Source organism: Dendrobates tinctorius, unplaced genomic scaffold, assembly GCF_039654945.1.
Source record: "Dendrobates tinctorius isolate UK_male_01 unplaced genomic scaffold, ASM3965494v1 ptg000143l, whole genome shotgun sequence".
NCBI lineage: Eukaryota > Metazoa > Chordata > Amphibia > Anura > Dendrobatidae > Dendrobates > Dendrobates tinctorius.
In genome coordinates this window covers 9,978,412-9,999,886 of record NW_027361810.1, presented here as the reverse complement: position 1 = coordinate 9,999,886, position 21,475 = coordinate 9,978,412, and the positions used below count along the sequence as shown (strand labels likewise).

General features: G+C 47.0%; 1 protein-coding gene across 2 annotated transcripts in view; it reads left to right on the top strand.

Annotated features, from left to right (window-relative positions):
- Positions 1–21,475, top strand: part of CFAP65 (cilia and flagella associated protein 65) — a 57,754-nt gene that overhangs the window by 16,376 nt on the left and 19,903 nt on the right. For both annotated transcript variants that reach the window (XM_073545422.1, XM_073545421.1), the window contains exons 17-18: positions 19,494–19,719; positions 19,832–19,960. In XM_073545422.1, coding sequence (XP_073401523.1) covers positions 19,494–19,719; positions 19,832–19,960 — 355 coding nt within the window. The remainder of the gene's footprint in view (positions 1–19,493; positions 19,720–19,831; positions 19,961–21,475) is intronic.

The window sequence follows — 21,475 nt, the reverse complement described above, 5'->3', positions numbered from 1 at the left end:
GCAGAATCGAGCTTACTCCAGAGATATGGGAGCAGAACTGAGCTTACTATAGAGATATGGGAGCAGAACCGAGCTTACTCCAGAGATATGGAAGCAAAACGGAGCTTACTCCAGAGATATGAGCGCAGAACCGAGCTTACTCCAGAGATAAACCTGCCACAGTCCCACCGCCCGCTCTTGGAAAAACTCATCTTCTACACCACGTCCTCACCAATCTATTAACAGTTCCCAGCACAGACCACATACATAACCAGCAGCTTTTGTTTTGGCCAAAAGAATTTTTAAGCCACCACCACAACAAGGTAGACTCTTTTGGCCGGGCCATATTCTAGTCTTACTTATTAAACATTTCCTAAAATATCCAATACTCTTTTTAGGTTTATTTCTATTTATTTTTCTTTAAGGGAATGAGTGGCATATATTTTTTAGAATGACCATTAATACCACATACAAGGGACAAAACTGTCACACCATGACCAGACCATATATTACCACCACATAGCGACCGAATAATACCATATATAAGGAACAAATACCTCCATACCATGACCAGACCACATATTACCATCACATAGTGCCAAATAATACCACATACAGGGAGAAATACCGCCACACCATAACCAGATCACATACTACCACCATATAGTGACCGAAGACTACAATACAGATTATTAATAAAAAATTACACAACACTAATGCCATTATACACAGGAGCTTTGTATATAGTGTACAGGTAATACAGAGCTCATCAGTGACATTATACACAGGAGCTCTGTATACAGTGTCAGTGTCCAGGTAATACAGTGATTACCTGTGACATTATACACAGAAGCTCTGAATATAGTGCACAGTGAACAGGTTATAGTGTCAGTGTATAGGGAGCACACTGACTCACCAGTGACGTCTCCAGCTGAAGTCCCTCATCTTTGCTTTTCTTTTTTATGCAGGGCAGACCGCCATCATTTCTTTCAGCCAGGACACGTCTCTGCGTAAAATAACACAAAGTTACCTTGAGCACGGCTTCCACAGCACATTCCCCATTTTTCCCCTTTCTTCTACACTACACATTAAATACAGACGTGCACCCACCATTAATATATAATAATCCACCATTCCAAATATAAATTATAATTCACCACTGCGCCCCCACCAACAATAAATAGCAATTTCCCCACCTAATAAATATATACATTAATTAGCCCCGTACTCTTCCTCCAATTCATTACCAGTCACTGCATCCTCAATGTCCCCCAATATGTGCCTCCCGCTCCCCCAATTTGTTATATTTATATGCCCCTTCCGCCCCAATTCATTGTCATCTCTTTCTCTCCCATCCTCTATTCATTATCAACTGCTCTACCCCACATTCAATACATCATTTACTCCCATCACCCTGAAAATTCATTATTTGCTCTCCCCCAGGTCCTCGTTTGTTCTCTCCATGCCCCACCTTCAATTCAATTGCTGTCCCCGTCCCTCATTTCATCATTTGCAGTCCCCCTCACTTCATCATTCGCTGTCCCCCTTCCCCCCTCTCTTCATCATTTGCAGTCCCCCATTCTCCCCCCATTTCATGTGCAGTCCCCCATTCTCCCATTTCATGTGAAGTCACCTTTCGTTCATGTGCAGTCCCCTATCCCCCTCACTCACATCATCATATGCAGCCCCCCTCCGTCATTTGCAGCCACTTCCAACATTTGCAGGCCCCAACCATAATTTGCAAATTGCAGCACCCCCCTCCATCATTTGCATCCACCCCTTCATCATTGGCAGCACCCCTTCCATCATTTGCACTGCAGCCCCCTCCATCATTTGCAGCACCCCCTCCATCATTTGCTGGCCTGCTCCATCATTTCCAGCACCCCCTCCATCATTTGCAGCCCACTGCATCATTTCCAGCACCCCCTCCATCATTTCCAGCACCTCCTCCATCATTTCCAGCACCCACTCCATCATTTCCAGCACCTCCTCCATCATTTCCAGCACCCACTCCATCATTTCCAGCACCCCCTCCATCATTTGCAGCCCACTCCATCATTTCCAGCACACCCCTCCATCATTTCCAGCACCCCCTCCATCATTTCCAGCACCCCCTCCATCATTTCCAGCACCCCCTCCATCATTTCCAGCACCTCCTCCATCATTTCCAGCACCCCCTCCATCATTTCCAGCACCCACTCCATCATTTCCAGCACCTCCTCCATCATTTCCAGCACCCACTCCATCATTTCCAGCACCTCCTCCATCATTTCCAGCACCCACTCCATCATTTCCAGCACCTCCTCCATCATTTCCAGCACCCACTCCATCATTTCCAGCACCTCCTCCATCATTTCCAGCACCCACTCCATCATTTCCAGCACCTCCTCCATCATTTCCAGCACCCACTCCATCATTTCCAGCACCCCCTCCATCATTTGCAGCCCACTGCATCATTTCCAGCACCCCCTCCATCATTTCCAGCACCTCCTCCATCATTTCCAGCACCCACTCCATCATTTCCAGCACCTCCTCCATCATTTCCAGCACCCACTCCATCATTTCCAGCACCCCCTCCATCATTTGCAGCACCTCCTCCATCATTTCCAGCACCCACTCCATCATTTCCAGCACCTCCTCCATCATTTCCAGCACCCACTCCATCATTTCCAGCACCCCCTCCATCATTTGCAGCCCACTCCATCATTTCCAGCACACCCCTCCATCATTTCCAGCACCCCCTCCATCATTTCCAGCACCCCCTCCATCATTTGCAGCCCCCCTCCATCATTTGCAGCCCCCCTCCATCATTTGCAGCCCACTGCATCATTTCCAGCACCCCCTCCATCATTTCCAGCACCTCCTCCATCATTTCCAGCACCCACTCCATCATTTCCAGCACCTCCTCCATCATTTCCAGCACCCACTCCATCATTTCCAGCACCCCCTCCATCATTTCCAGCACCTCCTCCATCATTTCCAGCACCCACTCCATCATTTCCAGCACCTCCTCCATCATTTCCAGCACCCACTCCATCATTTCCAGCACCCCCTCCATCATTTGCAGCCCACTCCATCATTTCCAGCACACCCCTCCATCATTTCCAGCACCCCCTCCATCATTTCCAGCACCCCCTCCATCATTTGCAGCCCCCCTCCATCATTTGCAGCCCCCCTCCATCATTTGCAGCCCCCCTCCATCATTTCCAACACCCCCTCCATCATGTCCAACACCCCCTCCATCATTTCCAGCACCCCCTCCATCATTTCCAGCACCCCCTCCATCATTTGCAGCCCCCTCCATCATTTGCAGCCCACTCCATCATTTCCAGCACCCCCTCCATCATTTCCAGCACCCCCTCCATCATTTCCAGCACCCCCTCCATCATGTCCAACACCCCCTCCATCATTTCCAGCACACCCCTCCATCATTTCCAGCACCCCCTCCATCATTTCCAGCACCTCCTCCATCATTTGCAGCCCCCTGCATCATTTGCAGCCCCCTCCATCATTTCCAGCACCCACGCCATCATTTCCAGCACCCCTCCATCATTTGCAGCACCCCTCCATTATTTGCAGCCCCCCTCCATTATTTGCAGCCCCCCTCCATTATTTGCAGCACCCACTCCATCATTTCCAGCACACCCCTCCATCATTTGCAGCCCTTCTCCATTATTTGCAGCCCCCCTCCATCATTTCCAGCACACCCATTATTTACAGCCCCCTCCATCATTTCCAGCACCCACTCCATCATTTCCAGCACACCCCTCCATCATTTGCAGCCCCTCTCCATTATTTGCAGCCCCCCTCCATCATTTGCAGCCCACTCCATCATTTCCAGCACCCCCTCCATCATTTCCAGCACCTCCTCCATCATTTCCAGCACCCACTCCATCATTTCCAGCACACCCCTCCATCATTTCCAGCACCCCCTCCATCATTTGCAGCCCCCCTCCATTATTTGCAGCCCCCCTCCATTATTTGCAGCCCCCTCCATCATTTGCAGCCCCCCCTTTCATCATTTCCAGCCCCCCTCCCTTTCATCATTTGCAGCCCCCCTCCATCATTTCCAGCCCCCCTCCACCATTGGCAGCCCCCCTCCATAATTTGCAGCCCTCCCTTTCATCATTTGCAGCCCCCCTCCATCATTTCCAGCCCCCCTCCATCATTTCCAGCCCCCCTCCATTATTTGCAGCCCCCCTCCACCATTGGCAGCCCCCTCACCCATTTAATTCATTTGATAAAGAAAAAGAAAACGTTTTTCATACTTACCTCACCAGTGATCCCCAGCAGGCACAGCTGCAGCTCCTCTTGTCATGGCAGACGCTGTACCTGGAAGGAGCCCGCCATGCATTGTATCACTTTCAGCAGTGAATCAGCTAGACTGTATGGGCTGTAGTCAGGACCTGCAAGGAGCCCCTACATTCTAGCTACAGCCATGTCACATGACCAGAAGTCCAGGGAGGGCGGAGGGAGAGTCGGAGCTGCGCAGCTGTCAAGGTAAGACAGCTATGCACAGCTCAGAGAAAGCTGCCGGCCCACGTGTGCGCCTGGGGGAGCGGCCCGGGGGGCATATGCCTCCCTGCCACCCGGCCCAGCCCGCCCCTGCAACACAGGTGGTACGAGCGACCACCAGTGAGTGACAGTGACATTCGGGGGCGGGGCCCACCGAGGGATCCAGCGGTACCTCGGTGGGCCAGTCCGAGCCTGGCTACGTTGAAGATCATTAAGGAAGGTGAAGAGTTCTTAGACAGAGCAGAATTATCTCTTCATGTTACAGAAAGAGAAGAAATTCGAAGTGCACCTGAAGAAACAGAGGACTGGAGACATGTGACCCAGAGAAGCAGGAGGATCAGGAGGCAGTCAGCACCCATACTGCTCAGGAACCAGTACCAGGCTCTCACGCAGGAAAACGATGAGGAAATACATCAGGATAAGACTTTGCCCACACGCAGCTACCTTGTACGCCTTCAGAGTCCTCCTGGATGGAGAAAGAAAAATGTTGTGAAGAAGAAACGGAGACTGGTGGTCATGGGGGATTCCCTGTTGAGAGGACCAGAGGCCGCTATCTGCAGACCGGATATAACTTCAAGAGAAATGTGCAGGTGCAAAAATTAAAGATGTGTCTGACAGGATATCAGGACTCTTCAGACCTACAGATGACTACCCATTCCTGCTACTACATGTGGGGACAAATGACACCGCAAGAAATGACCTGGAAACCATCTGCAGAGACTTTGAAGACTTAGGCAAGAAAGTGAAAGAACTGTGAGCGCAGGTGGTCTTCTCTTCCATCCTCCCAGTGGATGGCCATGGAACAAGGAGGTGGAATAAGATTCTGCAGGTGAACAACTGGCTACGTCGATGGTGCCGTCAGCAACGATTTGGATTTATGGATCACGGAGTGGATTACCTTTACGATGGACTACTTGCTAGAGATGGGGTGCACCTTACGAAGACTGGAAAACATGTATTTGGAAGTCGCCTTGCTACACTTGTAAGGAGAGCTTTAAACTAGAACAACATGGGAAGGGTAGCAAAAGACCAGAAAAAGCCATACATCTGACAAATGCTTTTGAGAACTCTACTATTAGAAGTGGAAAGGAAGAACAAAGACAAAAGAATCTAATTAATAAAAATATTGGAGAAAGAGAAACCAATCTCAAACTAAAATGTTTCTATACTAATGCACAAAGCATGGGCAACAAACAAGGAGAATTGGAACTACTAACACAGGAAAAGAAATATGATGTCATTGGAATCACTGAAACTTGGTGGGACGATACACATGATTGGAATACAAGACTAGAAGGATACAACTTATTTGCAAGAAACAGACTTGATAAACGAGGAGGAGGTGTCACATTGTATGTTAGAAACGCGTATATCTGCACAGAGATTGAAGCTTCAGAGACTGGGAGTTCTGTGGAAACTGTTTCGGTGAGAATACAAGGACAGAACAATGGAAAGGACACCATTGTAGGCATTTACTACAGGCCGCCTGTGCAAGCTGAAGATATGGATGAACTCTTTATGCATCAAATGGCCAAGTTCTCCAAAAAATATGACATAGTTGTCATGGGAGATTTCAACTAATAATAAGGATTTTGGGGATATGTCAAAAGTAAAAGAAAAGTCAAAGATGCTATAGGATTTTTACAGGATGAAAATGATGAAATGGTAAGACAGGATGTTGAGAAGGCCGAACTTTTAAATTCCTATTTTGCATCTGTTTTCTCTCAGAAAGGAAATGTAACATCAACTGTTCTTCACTGTCCTATTAAGGGAATAGAATAATCCAGGATATCTATAAACAGAAAGATAGTGAGGAAACACTTAGCTAACCTAAATGAATTCAAGTCTCCAGGTCCAGATGAATTACACCCCAGAGTACTGAAGGAGATAGCAGAATAAATTTTTGAACCCCTCTCCATAATCTTTGAAAATTCTTGGAGAACAGGAGAAGTCCCAGAAGACTGGAGAAGAGCAAATGTTGTTCCTATCTTCAAAAAGGGGAAGAAGGTGGACCCAGGCAACTATAGGCCGGTGAGTCTGACTTCTATACCAGGAAAGATCTTTGAACAAATTATTAAACAACATGTATGTCAGTACCTGGATAAGAATGAAGTGATTAAACAGAGTCAGCATGGGTTTGTAACTAATAAGTCATGTCAGACTAACTTAATTTCCTTCTATGACGGAATCACTGATTGGGTGGATCAAGGAAATGCTGTAGATATAGTATATCTTGACTTCAGCAAAGCATTTGACAAAGTATCTCTTACAATGCTTATTGAAAAAATGACTAAGTATGGAATGGACAAGGCAACTGTTAGGTGGATTCATAACTGGCTTAGTGATCGGACCCAAAGAGTGGTCGTAAATGGCTGCACATCCAGTTGGAAGAATGTCTCAAGTGGGGTACCACAGGGCTCTGTCTGGGCCCTGTATTGTTCAACATCTTTATCAACGATTTAGATGAAGGAATTGAGGGTAAACTGATTAAATTTGCTGATGACACAAAGCTAGGAGGGATAGCTAATACTAGAGAAGAGAGAGAGAGGATTCAAAAAGATATAAATAAACTGGAAAAGTGGGCAGCAACTAACAGAATGGTTTTTAACAGGGAAAAATGCAAAGTACTATATCTGGGCAATAAAACTGAAAAAAGCATATACAGAATGGGAGGAATAGGGCTAAGCAACAGCACATGTGAAAAAGACGGGTATACTAATAGATCACAGACTGAATATGAGTCAACAGTGTGATGCAGCAGCAAAAAAGGCAAATGCAATTCTAGGATGTATTAACAGAAGCATACAGTCTAGATCACGTGAAGTCATTATTTCCCTCTACTCCTCTTTGGTCAGACCTCATCTGGAATACTGTGTCCAGTTTTGGGCACCACATTTTAAAAAAGACATCAACAAACTGGAGCAAGTTCAGAAAAGAGCGACCAGAATGGTGACCGGTCTGCAAACCCTGTCTTATGAGGAAAAGTTGCAGGATTTGGGAATGTTTAGTTTGCAAAAGAGAAGACTGAGAGGAGACTTAATAGCTGTCTACAAATATCTAAAGGGCTGTCACATTGTAGAAGGATCAACTTTATTCTCATTTGCACAAGGAAAGACTAGAAGCAATGGGATGAAACTGAATGGGAGGAGACACAGATTAGATATTAGAAAAAACTTTTTGACAGAGTGATCAATGAGTGGAACAAGCTGCCACGAGAAGTGGTAAGTTCACCTTCAATGGATGTCTTCAAACAGAGGCTGGACAGACATCTGACTGGGATGATTTAGCGAATCCTGCTTTGAGCAGGGGGTTGGACCAGATGGCCCAGGAGGTCCCTTCCAACTCTACGATTCTATGATAAGACACAGCGGGGTGCAATTTCTGTACCTTTACTTGAGCGGCGGATTCATCGCTAGAGCGGCGGATTCATTGCTAGAGCCGCAGATTTATCACTACAGTCGCAGATTCATCGCTAGAGCGGCAGATTCATCATTAGAGTGGCGGATTCATTGCTAGAGCCGCAGATTTATCACTACAGTCACAGATTCATCACTAGAGTGGCGGATTCATCTCTATAGCCGCGGATTCATCTCTAGAGTTGTGGACTTATCACTAGAGCGGCTGATTCATCACTAGAGTGGCGGATTCATCGCTAGAGCGGCGGATTCATCGCTAGAGCAGCGGATTCATCGCTAGATCGGCGGATTCATCGCTAGAGCAGCGGATTCATCGCTAGAGCGGCGGATTCATTGCTAGAGCCGCAGATTTATCACTACAGTCACAGATTCATCACTAGAGCGGTGGACTCATCTCTAGAGTCGCGGATTCATCGCTAGATCGGCGGAATCATCGCTAGAGCGTCGGATTCATCGCTAGATCGGCGGAATCATCGCTAGAGCGTCGGATTCATTGCTAGAGCGTCGGATTCATCGCTAGAGTGGCGGATTCATCACTGGAGCCGGCGGATTCCTCACTAGAGCGGCGGATTCATCTCTAGAGCCACAGATTCATCTCTAGAGCTGCAGATTTATCACTAGAGCCCCGGATTCATCACTAGCGCCGCAGATTCATCTCTAGAGTCGCGGATTCATCGCTAGAGTGGCGGATTCATCGCTAGATCGGCGGATTCATCGCTAGAGCGGCGGATTCATCCCTGGAGCCGCGGATTCATCACTGGAGCCGGCGGATTCCTCACTAGAGCGGTGGATTTGGGTCGCCCTCCCAGGGCTGTGGGGTACTCGGTACCAGGCCGGTGTCAGGGGAATGTGTCACAGCAGCGGTGACCCGGTCCGTGGCCCTGGGCGCCCAAGTAATGGGGGAATGTAGTTAATGGAATGGAATAGTTTGTGACGCCACCTGTGGTGCTCGGCAAGGGAGGTGTTAAGCCGACGCTGCATGTAGATCCGCTGGGACTGATGGTAGGGTGCAGCAAGGATGTCAAAGCTCCCCACAGGTGAAGCTATAGTCCCAGGGCAGTGTAGAGGTGGTTGGCACAGGGATGTAGCAGTGCAGTAAGGGTAGGAAGCAGACAAGACACAGCGGGTTGCAATTTCTAGGAGGTAGCGACCATGCTATTTTAGAATTTTGGATAACTAGAGGAGGAAGACCTGTGAAGACTCAGGCGTCAAGGTTAGATTTCAGAAAGGCAGATTTTAAGGGATTCAGAAAGAGAATTGGAGGGATCCAATGGCTGGATATCCTTAAAGACAAAAATGTCCTGGAAGGATGGGAAATCTTGAAAAATGAAATTCTCAAAGCACAGTTGTTAACAATTCCGAAAAGAGGGAAGAATAGGAAGCATTTAAGGAAACCAGGATGGATGAACACAGAACTTAAGCACATGCTAAAAAGGAAGAAAAAAATGTTTATAAAATGGAAAGAGGGAGGCATATCTAAAGAAGATTATAATGCTGTCTGCAGAACCTGCAGGGCACAAATCAGATTAGCTAAAGCTGAAAATGAATTGAGGTTTGCAAGAGATGTCAAAAGCAATAATAAAGGATTTTGGGGATATGTCAAAAGTAAAAGAAAAGTCAAAGATGCTATAGGATTTTTACAGGATGAAAATGATGAAATGGTAAGACAGGATGTTGAGAAGGCTGAACTTTTAAATTCCTATTTTGCATCTGTTTTCTCTCAGAAAGGAAATGTAACATCAACTGTTCTTCACTGTCCTATTAAGGGAATAGAAGAATCCAGGATATCTATAAACAGAAAGATAGTGAGGAAACACTTAGCTAACCTAAATGAATTCAAGTCTCCAGGCCCAGATGAATTACACCCCAGAGTACTGAAGGAGATAGTATAAGAAATTTTTGAACCCCTCTCCATAATCTTTGAAAATTCTTGGAGAACAGGAGAAGTGCCAGAAGACTGGAGAAGAGCAAATGTTGTTCCTGTCTTCAAAAAGGGGAAGAAGGTGGACCCAGGCAACTATAGGCCGGTGAGTGACTTCTATACCAGGAAAGATCTTTGAACAAATTATTAAACAACATGTATGTCAGTACCTGGATAAGAATGAAGTGATTAAACAGAGTCAGCATGAGTTTGTAACTAATAAGTCATGTCAGACTAACTTAATTTCCTTCTATGACGGAATCACTGATTGGGTGGATCAAGGAAATGCTGTAGATATAGTATATTTTGACTTCAGCAAAGCATTTGACAAAGTCTCTCATACAATCCTTATTGAAAAAATGACTAAGTATGCAATGGACAAGGCAACTGTTAGGTGGATTCATAACTGGCTTAGTGATCGGACCCAAAGAGTGGTCGTAAATGGCTGCACATCCAGTTGGAAGAATGTCTTAAGTGGGGTACCACAGGGATCTGTCCTGGGCCCTGTATTGTTCAACATCTTTATCAACGATTTAGATGAAGGAATTGAGGGTAAGCTGATGGGAATGGGAGGAATAGGGCTAAGTGACAGCACATGTGAAAAAGACTTGGGTATACTAATAGATCACAGACTGAATATGAGTCAACAGTGTGATGCAGCAGCAAAAAAGGCAAATGCAATTCTAGGATGTATTAACAGAAGCATACAGTCTAGATCACGTGAAGTCATTATTTCCCTCTACTCCTCTTTGGTCAGACCTCATCTGGAATATTGTGTCCAGTTTTGGGCACCACATTTTAAAAAAGACATCAACAAACTGGAGCAAGTTCAGAAAAGAGCGACCAGAATGGTGACCGGTCTGCAAACCCTGTCTTATGAGGAAAAGTTGCAGGATTTGGGAATGTTTAGTTTGCAAAAGAGAAGACTGAGAGGAGACTTAATAGCTGTCTACAAATATCTAAAGGGCTGTCACATTGTAGAAGGATCAACTTTATTCTCATTTGCACAAGGAAAGACTAGAAGCAATGGGATGAAACTGAATGGGAGGAGACACAGATTAGATATTAGAAAAAACTTTTTGAGAGTTAGAGTGATCAATGAGTGGAACAGGCTGCCACGAGAAGTGGTGAGTTCTCCTTCAATGGAAGTCTTCAAACAGAGGCTGGACAGACATCTGACTGGGATGATTTAGCGAATCCTGCTTTGAGCAGGGGGTTGGACCAGATGGCCCAGGAGGTCCCTTCCAACTCTATGATTCTATGATTCTCTACCTTTACTTGATAACTGCAGTCCAGGGTCCTGATTACAGATGGTATGGGAGCAGGCTGGCCTGGAAGCAATTCAGGGATTCTCTCTCAGCAGACGGGCTGTGCGGTCTCCTTCCCAGCGCTTGTTTGAATTAAGTACTCCTAGTACTGAGTTATACTGAAGTTCCTCCTGTCAGATGTTCTCAAGAACCTTACTGTTATGAGTGGCGGAAGGCACTAAAAAAAATAAATAATTAAAGTGCCTTCGCCACTCGGGGTCCACCGTGCGGCAGATGGCAAAACCGCTGCTAAGGGAGGCAGTGCACTACAGCGGTAGTGTGCACAGGGTTCTAAATCACCCAAGTGCAAAAGAGGCAGTCTCTGTTATGGGACACAGAGCTGCACAGAAAAGTAATAAAAAAAAAAGGTAACGCTGAGCCTGTTAAACGCACAGGGACACAGCGACACACGTACGGTAGCCGAAAACAGGAGTAGTTAAAGTGGCACTACAACCAACGGACTTACCGTGAATGAGCGTGTGCACGGCGTCGCAACTGCGAACGCCACAGAAGTCTGCACCCGCAATAACGCAAGCGCGATGCAGGACGCTTTTCTGCTGAGATGGCTGAAGCTTGAACGCGCTGGCGCTAGCGCTGCTACTGGCTGACCCAATCACTCACACACTCGTAATAACCGAGGGAAGGGGTTTCATAATAAGTCCTACACCAGACCAAGCATCCATCAACAAACATACAGCAGCAAGTATCAGAAAATACTAGCGCGTGGCATAACGGCCATGCGCACTTTTTATAGTGACCGGGACCTTCCGGAAATCTCCAGAGACCTGAGCTGAACCAATGGAATCAGGAGCAGGACCTGAGCACCTGACTCCTGAACTCCAATGGGAGCTCATTCCAGGAGCATGCTCACAAGCTGGCAGAAAGGACTTAGCCTCTGGAGATGAATGTGAGGATCTGGATCTCTGCATTAGTATGGCAGGACACAGATTCCTAACATTTACTTGCACGGCAGACAGTTGTAGCCTCTCTGGGGGGCTCCATTCTCCTGAGTCCCGGCTCTCTATCCAAGCTGCTGTTGTGCCCTCAAGTCTTAGATGGGAGTAGGGCATTTACAGCCTCCTACTCCTCTGGTGTCTGTTGTAGGACCGTTAGTATCCGTACAACCGTGGAGACCAGGCTCCAGTTCATGCGCTCACTGTGAGGGAGCTCTCCTTTCCCAGCTCAACCTCCAGCTTCTCTCTCCCTGTCTCCACACTTCACCTTCCGCAGACTAACTACTGACCACTCCTTCCTCTTGGCCCTCAGTGAGCACTCCTCCCCTTAATCACGGTTCAGATTTCCCCCTGCTGGCCTGGAGTGGAACTGTGTTGCATGCATAGATTGACTGCGAGAGAGACCAATCATTGCCTCCAAGCCTGGCATTACCCTCCCCTGGAGGAAGGCAAAGCCATTGTGGCGGCCATACTCCTGAGGGTGCCACAGATTCATCTCTAGAGCTGCAGATTCATCTCTAGAGCCCCGGATTCATCACTAGAGCCCCGGATTCATCACTAGCGCCGCAGATTCATCTCTAGAGCCGCGGATTCACCACTAGAGCCGCGGATTTCTCACTGGAGCCGCGGATTCATCACTGGAGCCGCGGATTCCTCACTGGAGCCGCGGATTCCTCACTGGAGCCGGCGGATTCCTCACTGGAGCTGGCGGATTCCTCACTGGAGCCGCGGATTCATCACTGGAGCCGGCGGATTCATCTCTAGAGCCGCGGATTAATCTCTAGAGCCGCGGATTAATCTCTAGAGCCGCGGATTCATCTCTAGAGCAGCGGATTCATCGCTAGAGCCACGGATTCATCTCTAGAGCCGTAGATTCATCGCTAGAGCCGCAGATTCATCGCTAGAGCCGCAGATTCATCACTGGAGCCGCAGATTCGTCACTAGAGCCGCGATTCATCACTAGAGCCGCGGATTCATTTCTCGGCGTCTTGGTGCTGACTTTCATTAGCCGTGTGCACAATAGCACATGACACATAAGGTCGATAGTCTAAGATAGCATCAAGAACAGCAGGGGACGCTGTTGTGAGTTCATTTTCCCCTCCGTCACTGAGGCCTGGTGAACTCCCTATTCTAGTGAAGGAAGGTAGTGAGCCTGATTATCAGGCACCTGGGACTAATGAAGATGATTGGCTGAGTGGAGTCACTGACTGGATTTAAGGCAGCCTACTCCCTTTCTGCCCTGCGGGTGATTTCTCTGTGGACTCTTGGACACCAGTCTGATTCCTGCTATCCTAAAGCTAAGTTTTCTGTTTTGCCTTTTTGCATCTAAGATTTGTTTTTGTTTTTCTTGCTTTTTGGATTCTGCCACTCCCTGCTGGAGTGTGCAGTGTTCCGTGAGCTCTGTCTTCTGAAAGTACCTGAGTGCTGATTTAGTTTTTGAAGCTTAGTTGCAACAGGGCCATTTTTATATCAGCTTGTTGGCTTGTTCTCTGATAGGGTTTTGGCAGATTGCAAACAGCAGCCTTCCTATCCGTTCCTATCTAGGTAGTGTTTGGGCCCCGTCTTTGCTCAGCCTGTCTTTCTGTCTGTGTAAGTGTTTTCATCTTGCTTCACCGTCATTATATGTGGGGGGCTGCCTATTGCTTTGGGGTCTGCTCTGGGGCAGTTAGATTTCCCCTTTCCTTCTTTAGGCCTATGTATCTCTCCGGCTGTGATCGAGGGGTCTAGGTCATCGTAGGAACCCCCCACGGCTACTGCTAGTTGTGTTGATAGGTTCAGGGGTCTGCAATCTGATAGTTGCCAACTTCTCTGGTTTTCAGGACTTAGCTAGCATTTCTGTTTTTGCCTCCTACGGTGACTCAATCATAACAGAATCACCCGCCAAACCGCAGATCCTGGGGTACTCAATAGCAGGAAAGAAAAAAAAAAAAAAAAAGTGTGTGTATATTCTTTCCTCTATATCTCTGAGGCCGTAGGGGGATTTTTTTTTTTTTTCTCTCAATGGAGATAAAGCAAGTGTCTGATCGTGTGGAGCAGCTCGCTGCTGAAGTGCGAGGAATTTCCGCCTATCTTGCTCGTTCACATGCTGTTGAACCAAAGATCCCCACACCTGATGTATTTTTTGGGGATCGATCTAAATTTTGAGTTTCAAAAATAATTGTAAATTATTTTTTGCTTTGAAGCCTAACTCGTCAGGGAGCCCCGCGCAGCAGGTTAAAATTGTCATCTCTTTGCTGCGTGGCGATCCCCAGGATTGGGCGTTTTCTTTGAAACCAGATGATCCTATTCTGACTAATGTGAACGCATTTTTTCAAGCCTTGGGGTTGCTGTACGACGAACCTAATGCTATTGATCAGGCTGAAAAGACCCTGTTAGCATTGAACCAGGGTCGAGAATCTGCAGAGTTGTACTGTCAAAAGTTCCGAAAGTGGGCGGTCCTTACTACCTGGAATGATAGTGCCTTGGCTGCTCTCTTTCGGAAGGGTTTGTCAGAAGCCGTAAAAGATACTATGGTGGGATTTCCTGTTCCCTCTGGTCTGGACGATTCTATGTCTTTAGCCATTCAGGTTGATCGGCGTTTACGTGAACGCAGGATTACACGAGAGGTGTTGCCACCGGTTGAACAGACGTCTGAACCTATGCAATGTGATAGAGTTTTGTCTAAGGCGCAACGTCAGGAATTCAGAAGGCGTAATAAGCTGTGTTTTTTCTGTGGAGATGCCTCACATGTTATTTCTGTTTGTCCTAAACGTGAGAAACGCTTTGCACATACGTTTTCTGTTGGTGGGGTTCAGCCTAAGTTTCTTTTGGCAATTACTCTGATCTGTTCCCTGTCCACATTTTCCGCCAAGGCTTTTGTGGATTCGGGAGCAGCGCTAAACCTAATGGACTTGGATTTTGCTAAACGTTGTGGATTTCCGTTGACACCTCTGCAGACGCCTATCCCTTTGAGGGGGATTGATGCTACCCCTCTGGCTAAAAATAAACCTCAGTTTTGGACCCAGTTGGTCATGCAGGTCGCCCCAGACCACCAAGAAAATTGCAGATTCTTGGTGTTGCATGGTCTGCATGATGCCGTTGTTCTGGGGTTTCCCTGGTTGCAGATTCATAATCCAGTTTTGCATTGGAAGTCTGTGTCTGTGGTGAGTTGGGGTTGCCGGTGTACCTTTAGTGAGGCTCCGGTTTTTTCCACCTCTCCTCAGTCGCATGAGGTTCCTGACTATTTGGCGGACTACTATGATGTATTTAGTGAGAATGAGTCTGCGTCCTTGCCTCCTCATAGGAGTTATGACTGTGCAATTGAACTAAACCCGGGGTGTAAATTTCCTAAGGGTCGGCTCTTCAATTTATCTGTACCCGAGCACAAGGCTATGCGGTCCTATATTAAGGAGGCGTTGGAGAAGGGTCATATTAGACCATCCTCTTCACCCTTAGGTGCTGTTTTTTTTTGTGGCCAAGAAGGATGGTTCTTTAAGGCCTTGTATTGATTATCGTGCCCTCAATAAAATTACTATTAAATATCAGTATCCGTTACCCCTGATTTCGGATCTGTTCTCTAGAGTCAGAGGTGCTTGCTGGTTTACCAAGCTTGACCTCAGGGGGGCGTATAATCTTATCCGCATTAAGCAGGGGGATGAATGGAAGACGGCGTTTAATACTCCGGAGGGACATTTTGAGTACCTGGTGATGCCTTTTGGGCTCACTAATGCCCCTTCTGTCTTCCAGTGCTTCATGAACGATATTTTCCAAGACTTTGTCGATAAATTTTTGATTATCTATCTGGAAGATATTTTGATCTTCTCCAAGGATTGGGATTCTCATGTGGAACATATTCGGACTGTGTTCCGGATCTTGAGAGAGAATTCTCTGTATGTAAAAGGATCAAAATGCCTTTTTGGAGTACAGAGAATTTCTTTTTTGGGATTTATTTTGTCTCCGTCAACTATTGAAATGGACCCGGCCAAGGTACAGGCCATTTATGATTGGGTTCAGCCCACTTCTTTGAAGGCCCTCCAGAAGTTTTTGGGTTTTGCTAACTTTTATCGGAAATTTATAGCAAAATTTTCTAGTATTGCCAAACCATTGACTGACCTGACCAGGAAGGGTGCGGATGTGTTGAATTGGTCTCCAGAGGCGGTTGCTTCCTTTCAGGAGCTGAAGCGTAGATTTACCTCCGCCCCAGTTCTGCGGCAACCTGATGTCTCACTCCCATTCCAGGTAGAGGTGGATGCTTCTGAGATTGGTGCAGGAGCGGTGTTGTCCCAAAAGGATCCGGTAACATCTAAAATGAATCCCTGTGCTTTCTTTTCCCGTAAGTTCTCTTCATCTGAACGTAACTATGATGTGGTGAATCGGGAACTGTTGGCCATGAAATGGGCATTTGAGGAGTGGAGACATTGGTTGGAGGGAGCCAAACATCAAGTTGTGGTCCTCACTGACCACAAAAATTTGATTTACCTGGAGTCGGCTAAACGCTTGAACCCTAGACAGGCTAGGTGGGCCTTGTTTTTTACACGTTTTGATTTTGTGGTCTCTTTCCTTCCTGGAACTAAGAATGTCAAGGCAGACGCCCTCTCTAGGAGTTTCTTTGCTGATTCTCCTGTGGTGACCAAGCCTGCCACCATCTTAGGCGAAGGGGTAGTTCTTTCTGCCATCTCGCCCGATTTGAGACTTGCTCTGCAAGAGTTCCAGGAGGACAAACCTGAGCGTTGCCCCAGTGGAAAGTTGTATGTTCCTGACCAGTGGAAGAAGAGAGTGATGTCTGAAGTTCATTGCTCTGCATTGGCTGGTCATCCAGGTATTTTTGGTACTAGAGATCTGGTGAGTCGCTCTTTTTGGTGGCCCACCTTGTCTCATGATGTCAGGAATTTTGTGCAGTCCTGTGGGACTTGCTCCCGGTCTAAATCTTGTTCTCGCTCTAGTGGGTTGTTGATGCCTTTGCCGGTCCCCAGGAGGCCATGGACCGATATTTCAATGGATTTCATCTCTGATATGCCGGTCTCTCAAAGAATGACTGTTATTTGGGTGATTTGTGATAGGTTCTCTAAGATGGTTCATCTTGTACCACTCCCTAAGTTGCCATCTTCCTCTGAGTTGGTGCCTGTTTTTGCAACAGGTGGTTCGCTTGCACGGGATTCCTGAGAACATTGTATCTGACAGAGGAGTTCAATTTGTGTCTAAATTTTGGAGGACGTTCTGTTCCAAGTTGGGAATTCAGTTGTCCTTCTCCTCTGCTTTTCACCCTCAGACCAATGGGCAGACAGAGAGAACAAACCAGACCTTGGAGTCGTATTTGAGATGTTTTATTTCCGCTGATCAGGATGATTGGGTTTCATTTTTGCCCTTGGCCGAATTTGCTTTAAATAATAGAGCTAGTTCCGCCACTTTGATGTCACCTTTTTTTTGTAACTGGTTTTCACCCTCGATTTTCTTCAGGGCAGGTGGAGCCTTCTGCCTGCCCAGGTGTTGACACTGTGGTGGAGAGAATGCACCAGATCTGGGACCAAGTGGTGGATAAGTTATCTCTCTCCCAGGAAAAGGCCCAGCGGTTTTCCAATCGACATAGGACCATTGGTCCCCAGTTTAAGATTGGTGATATGGTGTGGTTATCATCAAAAAATATTGCTATGAAGGTGGCTTCTCCTAAGTTTAAGCCTAGATTTATTGGACCTTACAAGATTTTGGAGATTATTAATCCGGTCTCTTTTCGTTTGGCTCTTCCTGTCACATTTAAGATCCATAATGTGTTCCATAAGTCCTTGTTGAAGAGGTTTGTTGAGCCAGTTGTGCCTGAGGTGGCACCTCCGGACCCTGTATTGGTTGAAGGTAACTTGGAATATGAGGTAGAGAAAATTCTGGATTCCCGTCTGGCTAGACGGAGACTCCAGTATTTGGTTAAGTGGAAGGGTTATGGTCAGGAGGATAATTCCTGGGTCTCTGCCTCTGATATTCATGCCAAAAGATTGGTGCGTGCCTTTCATCGGGCTCACCCTGATCGCCCTGGTAGCGTTGTTGAGGGTTCGGTGACCCCTCCTCAAGGGGGGGGGTACTGTTGTGAGTTCATTTTCCCCTCCGTCACTGAGGCCTGGTGAACTCCCTATTCTAGTGAAGGAAGGTAGTGAGCCTGATTATCAGGCACCTGGGACTAATGAAGACGATTGGCTGAGTGGAGTCACTGACTGGATTTAAGGCAGCCTACGCCCTTTCTGCCCTGCGGGTGATTTCTCTGTGGACTCTTGGACACCAGTCTGATTCCTGCTATCCTAAAGCTAAGTTTTCTGTTTTGCCTTTTTGCATCTAAGATTTGTTTTTGTTTTTCTTGCTTTTTGGATTCTGCCACTCCCTGCTGGAGTGTGCAGTGTTCCGTGAGCTCTGTCTTCTGAAAGTACCTGAGTGCTGATTTAGTTTTTGAAGCTTAGTTGCTTCAGGGCCATTTTTATATCAGCTTGTTGGCTTGTTCTCTGATAGGGTTTTGGCAGATTGCAGACAGCAGCCTTCCTATCCGTTCCTATCTAGGTAGTGTTTGGGCCCCGTCTATCTTTCTGTCTGTGTAAGTGTTTTCATCTTGCTTCACCGTCATTATATGTGGGGGGCTGCCTATTGCTTTGGGGTCTGCTCTGGGGCAGTTAGATTTCCCCTTTCCTTCTTTAGGCCTATGTATCTCTCCGGCTGTGATCGAGGGGTCTAGGTCATCGTAGGAACCCCCCACGGCTACTGCTAGTTGTGTTGATAGGTTCAGGGGTCTGCAATCTGATAGTTGCCAACTTCTCTGGGTTTTCAGGACTTAGCTAGCATTTCTGTTTTTGCCTCCTACGGTGACTCAATCATAACAGGACGCTCTTTGTATCCTCATTTTCCGGCATTTTTCTATCAAAAAATGCCAAAGACGCCAGAGCGTCCTGCATTAAAAAAAAGTCTAGGAGTAAATGTGGGTTATAAAGATATGAAGGTAACATTTGATCCCCCCAAAAAAATGCAAAATAAAAACCCTAAATTGTCAGTATGACGAGCGATCAGAAGCTGCTGTATCTGTATGAGGGACACACTGTCCTGTTGTGCTTCTTATAGGCAGCACCGTGTATAAATAATCTTTGGGGGTATGTTCTAATTTCTCATTGGGGGGTGTAAATCAATTGATGCCGACGGCTTGTGCCATTTAGCAGGGCTAGATTGCTTCGCCTTCCTTAGCCAGGGTCTATAAGGTATCGGACATTACAGCTCTGTGCTAATGATCACGGCTGAACTGTCATACCACACACAACCTGGGTGCAGGAGTGGCGCTGTTTATGGATGCAAGCAGCCGTGATTTTTACTCCTTATTGTAGCTAGAAGTAACCTGAGATGAATACTCATCACCTGCAGGTTCTTTTTGTCCCTTGAGTTGACTGTTCTCTCTTTGCAGCTCTGGATCCTGTCCGTGCCATCAGCGAGGAGCAGTTCCTATGTACGGTGACAGCACAGGGTGTATACCCAACCTTCTCTGTGGTGGACGCATGTTCAGCGGGAGGCGCTAGTGCCCTTAGCAAGATCCAGCTCTGGAAGCTCTTTTCTCTAGAAAGGTTAAATTCCTGTCTGCAAAGTGACCCCACCCCAGGAGAGCTGATATACAGGGTGCCCATGCGACACAGGTAATGCCTATCTGGGTATTACAGCTGGAAGATGAGGCCGATGTATTTACTATGCATAAACCCTAAACTCTAAAAACAGGATATCATGCATTTTTGTACTTTTTCCACACAGCATCCGCCGATGTCCCTCTGTAAACACTCCGGTCCTCCTAGACTTTAACTTCGGAGCAGCCCCCGTAGGGTCTGATCCTTTTGTGGCTCTTTTTCTATTGGAGAATAAAGGAGTATTGCCTGTAAGATGGTGAGTGATCGTACGACACTATGGCCAGAGCATCCCCACCTCGTATAACATGAGACCCTGGGGCTGCACATCCAAAACTCATACACTGGTCTATGGCGGCTAAGGAAAAATGTCCAAAACTGAAGATCTAATTGTATGACGCCACTATCGTGTCACTGTGAACCTCCTCGTGGGTCCCTGACCTTAAAGGTGCGGCACTGTGCTTCAACTTCAACACCGCACCAGCATAGGGAGCGACCGAGGCGCCCAACAGCATCCATGCTGCAAGGCAAAGCCCCCTCAGCTCCAGGTCACAACACGCTACATGCACAGCAACTATGGCCGCCACACAGCACCAACACCAGGGATAGGAGCTAAAAAACTCACCATCCACATCTCAGAAGAAAAGCTCAGAGAAAAATAGGCGGAAACTTGAGTTCAGTTTTGTAAATTTTTCCTTAGCCACAATAGAGTTTTGGGATTTTTTTCTACAGTTGTAGCATTCTCACCTTGTATCCCTCACATTTCTCTTTTGAGGACTGTCACAATGGCGGTTTATATACCTGGTTTATTTAGTGCCACATGTTGTAAATGCCACATTTTTCACAGTTCACCTTCTTTGCAGCAATTATCTGAAAACTGCAGTCTGTAAATAAACCCTTAGGCTATGTGTACACGTACTTTGAGGGCCTGTGGATTTTTCCGCACGGATTTGGAAAAATCTGCAGGTAAATTCTCAGGTCAAAAGACCTGCGGATTAGCCTGTGGTTTAGCCATGCGGTTTCACACCTCTACAATGGAGAAGGTGTGAAACCGCAGCGGAATCCGCACAAAGAATTGACATGCAGCGGATTTGAACCCGCAGCAAATCCGCGCGGAAAGATCCGCGGCATGTGCACAGCGTTTTTCAGTTTACCATTGAAAACAATGGTACTGTACAACGCACCTAAATCTGCTGCGGACCCGCAGAGCCTGAAACGCTGCGGATCTGCAGCAGAATCCGCAACATGTGCACATAGCCTTAGGGGGGTTATCTGGTGCAGCTCACACCAGCGGAGGTGAGCCGTACTGATGAGGTTGTGTCTGCACATTACATGTTAACTATGCACTCGTCATGGCAGGTATGTGCAGACAGGATAGCACACTGCTGATCATGCATTCGTCCTGGCAGGTACGTGCAGACAGGATAGGACACCTGCACAATTCCTGCTAATCGTGCACTCATCCTGACAGGTGTATGCACTGCACACTGATGATCGTGCACTTGTCCTGGCTGGTACATGCAGACATAATAGGACACATGCACAGTACCTGCCGACCATTCACTTGTCCTGGCAGGTACGTGCAGACAGGATAGCACACTGCTGATTATGCACTCATCCTGGCAGGTACGTGAGACCGGATAGGACACATTCTTACCTTGTATTCCTTATATTTGTTTGGTGAAGAGTGTCACAATAACGGTTTATATACCTGGTTTATTTAATGCCACATGTTGTAAATGGCACATTTTTGACACTTCGCCTTCTTTGCAGC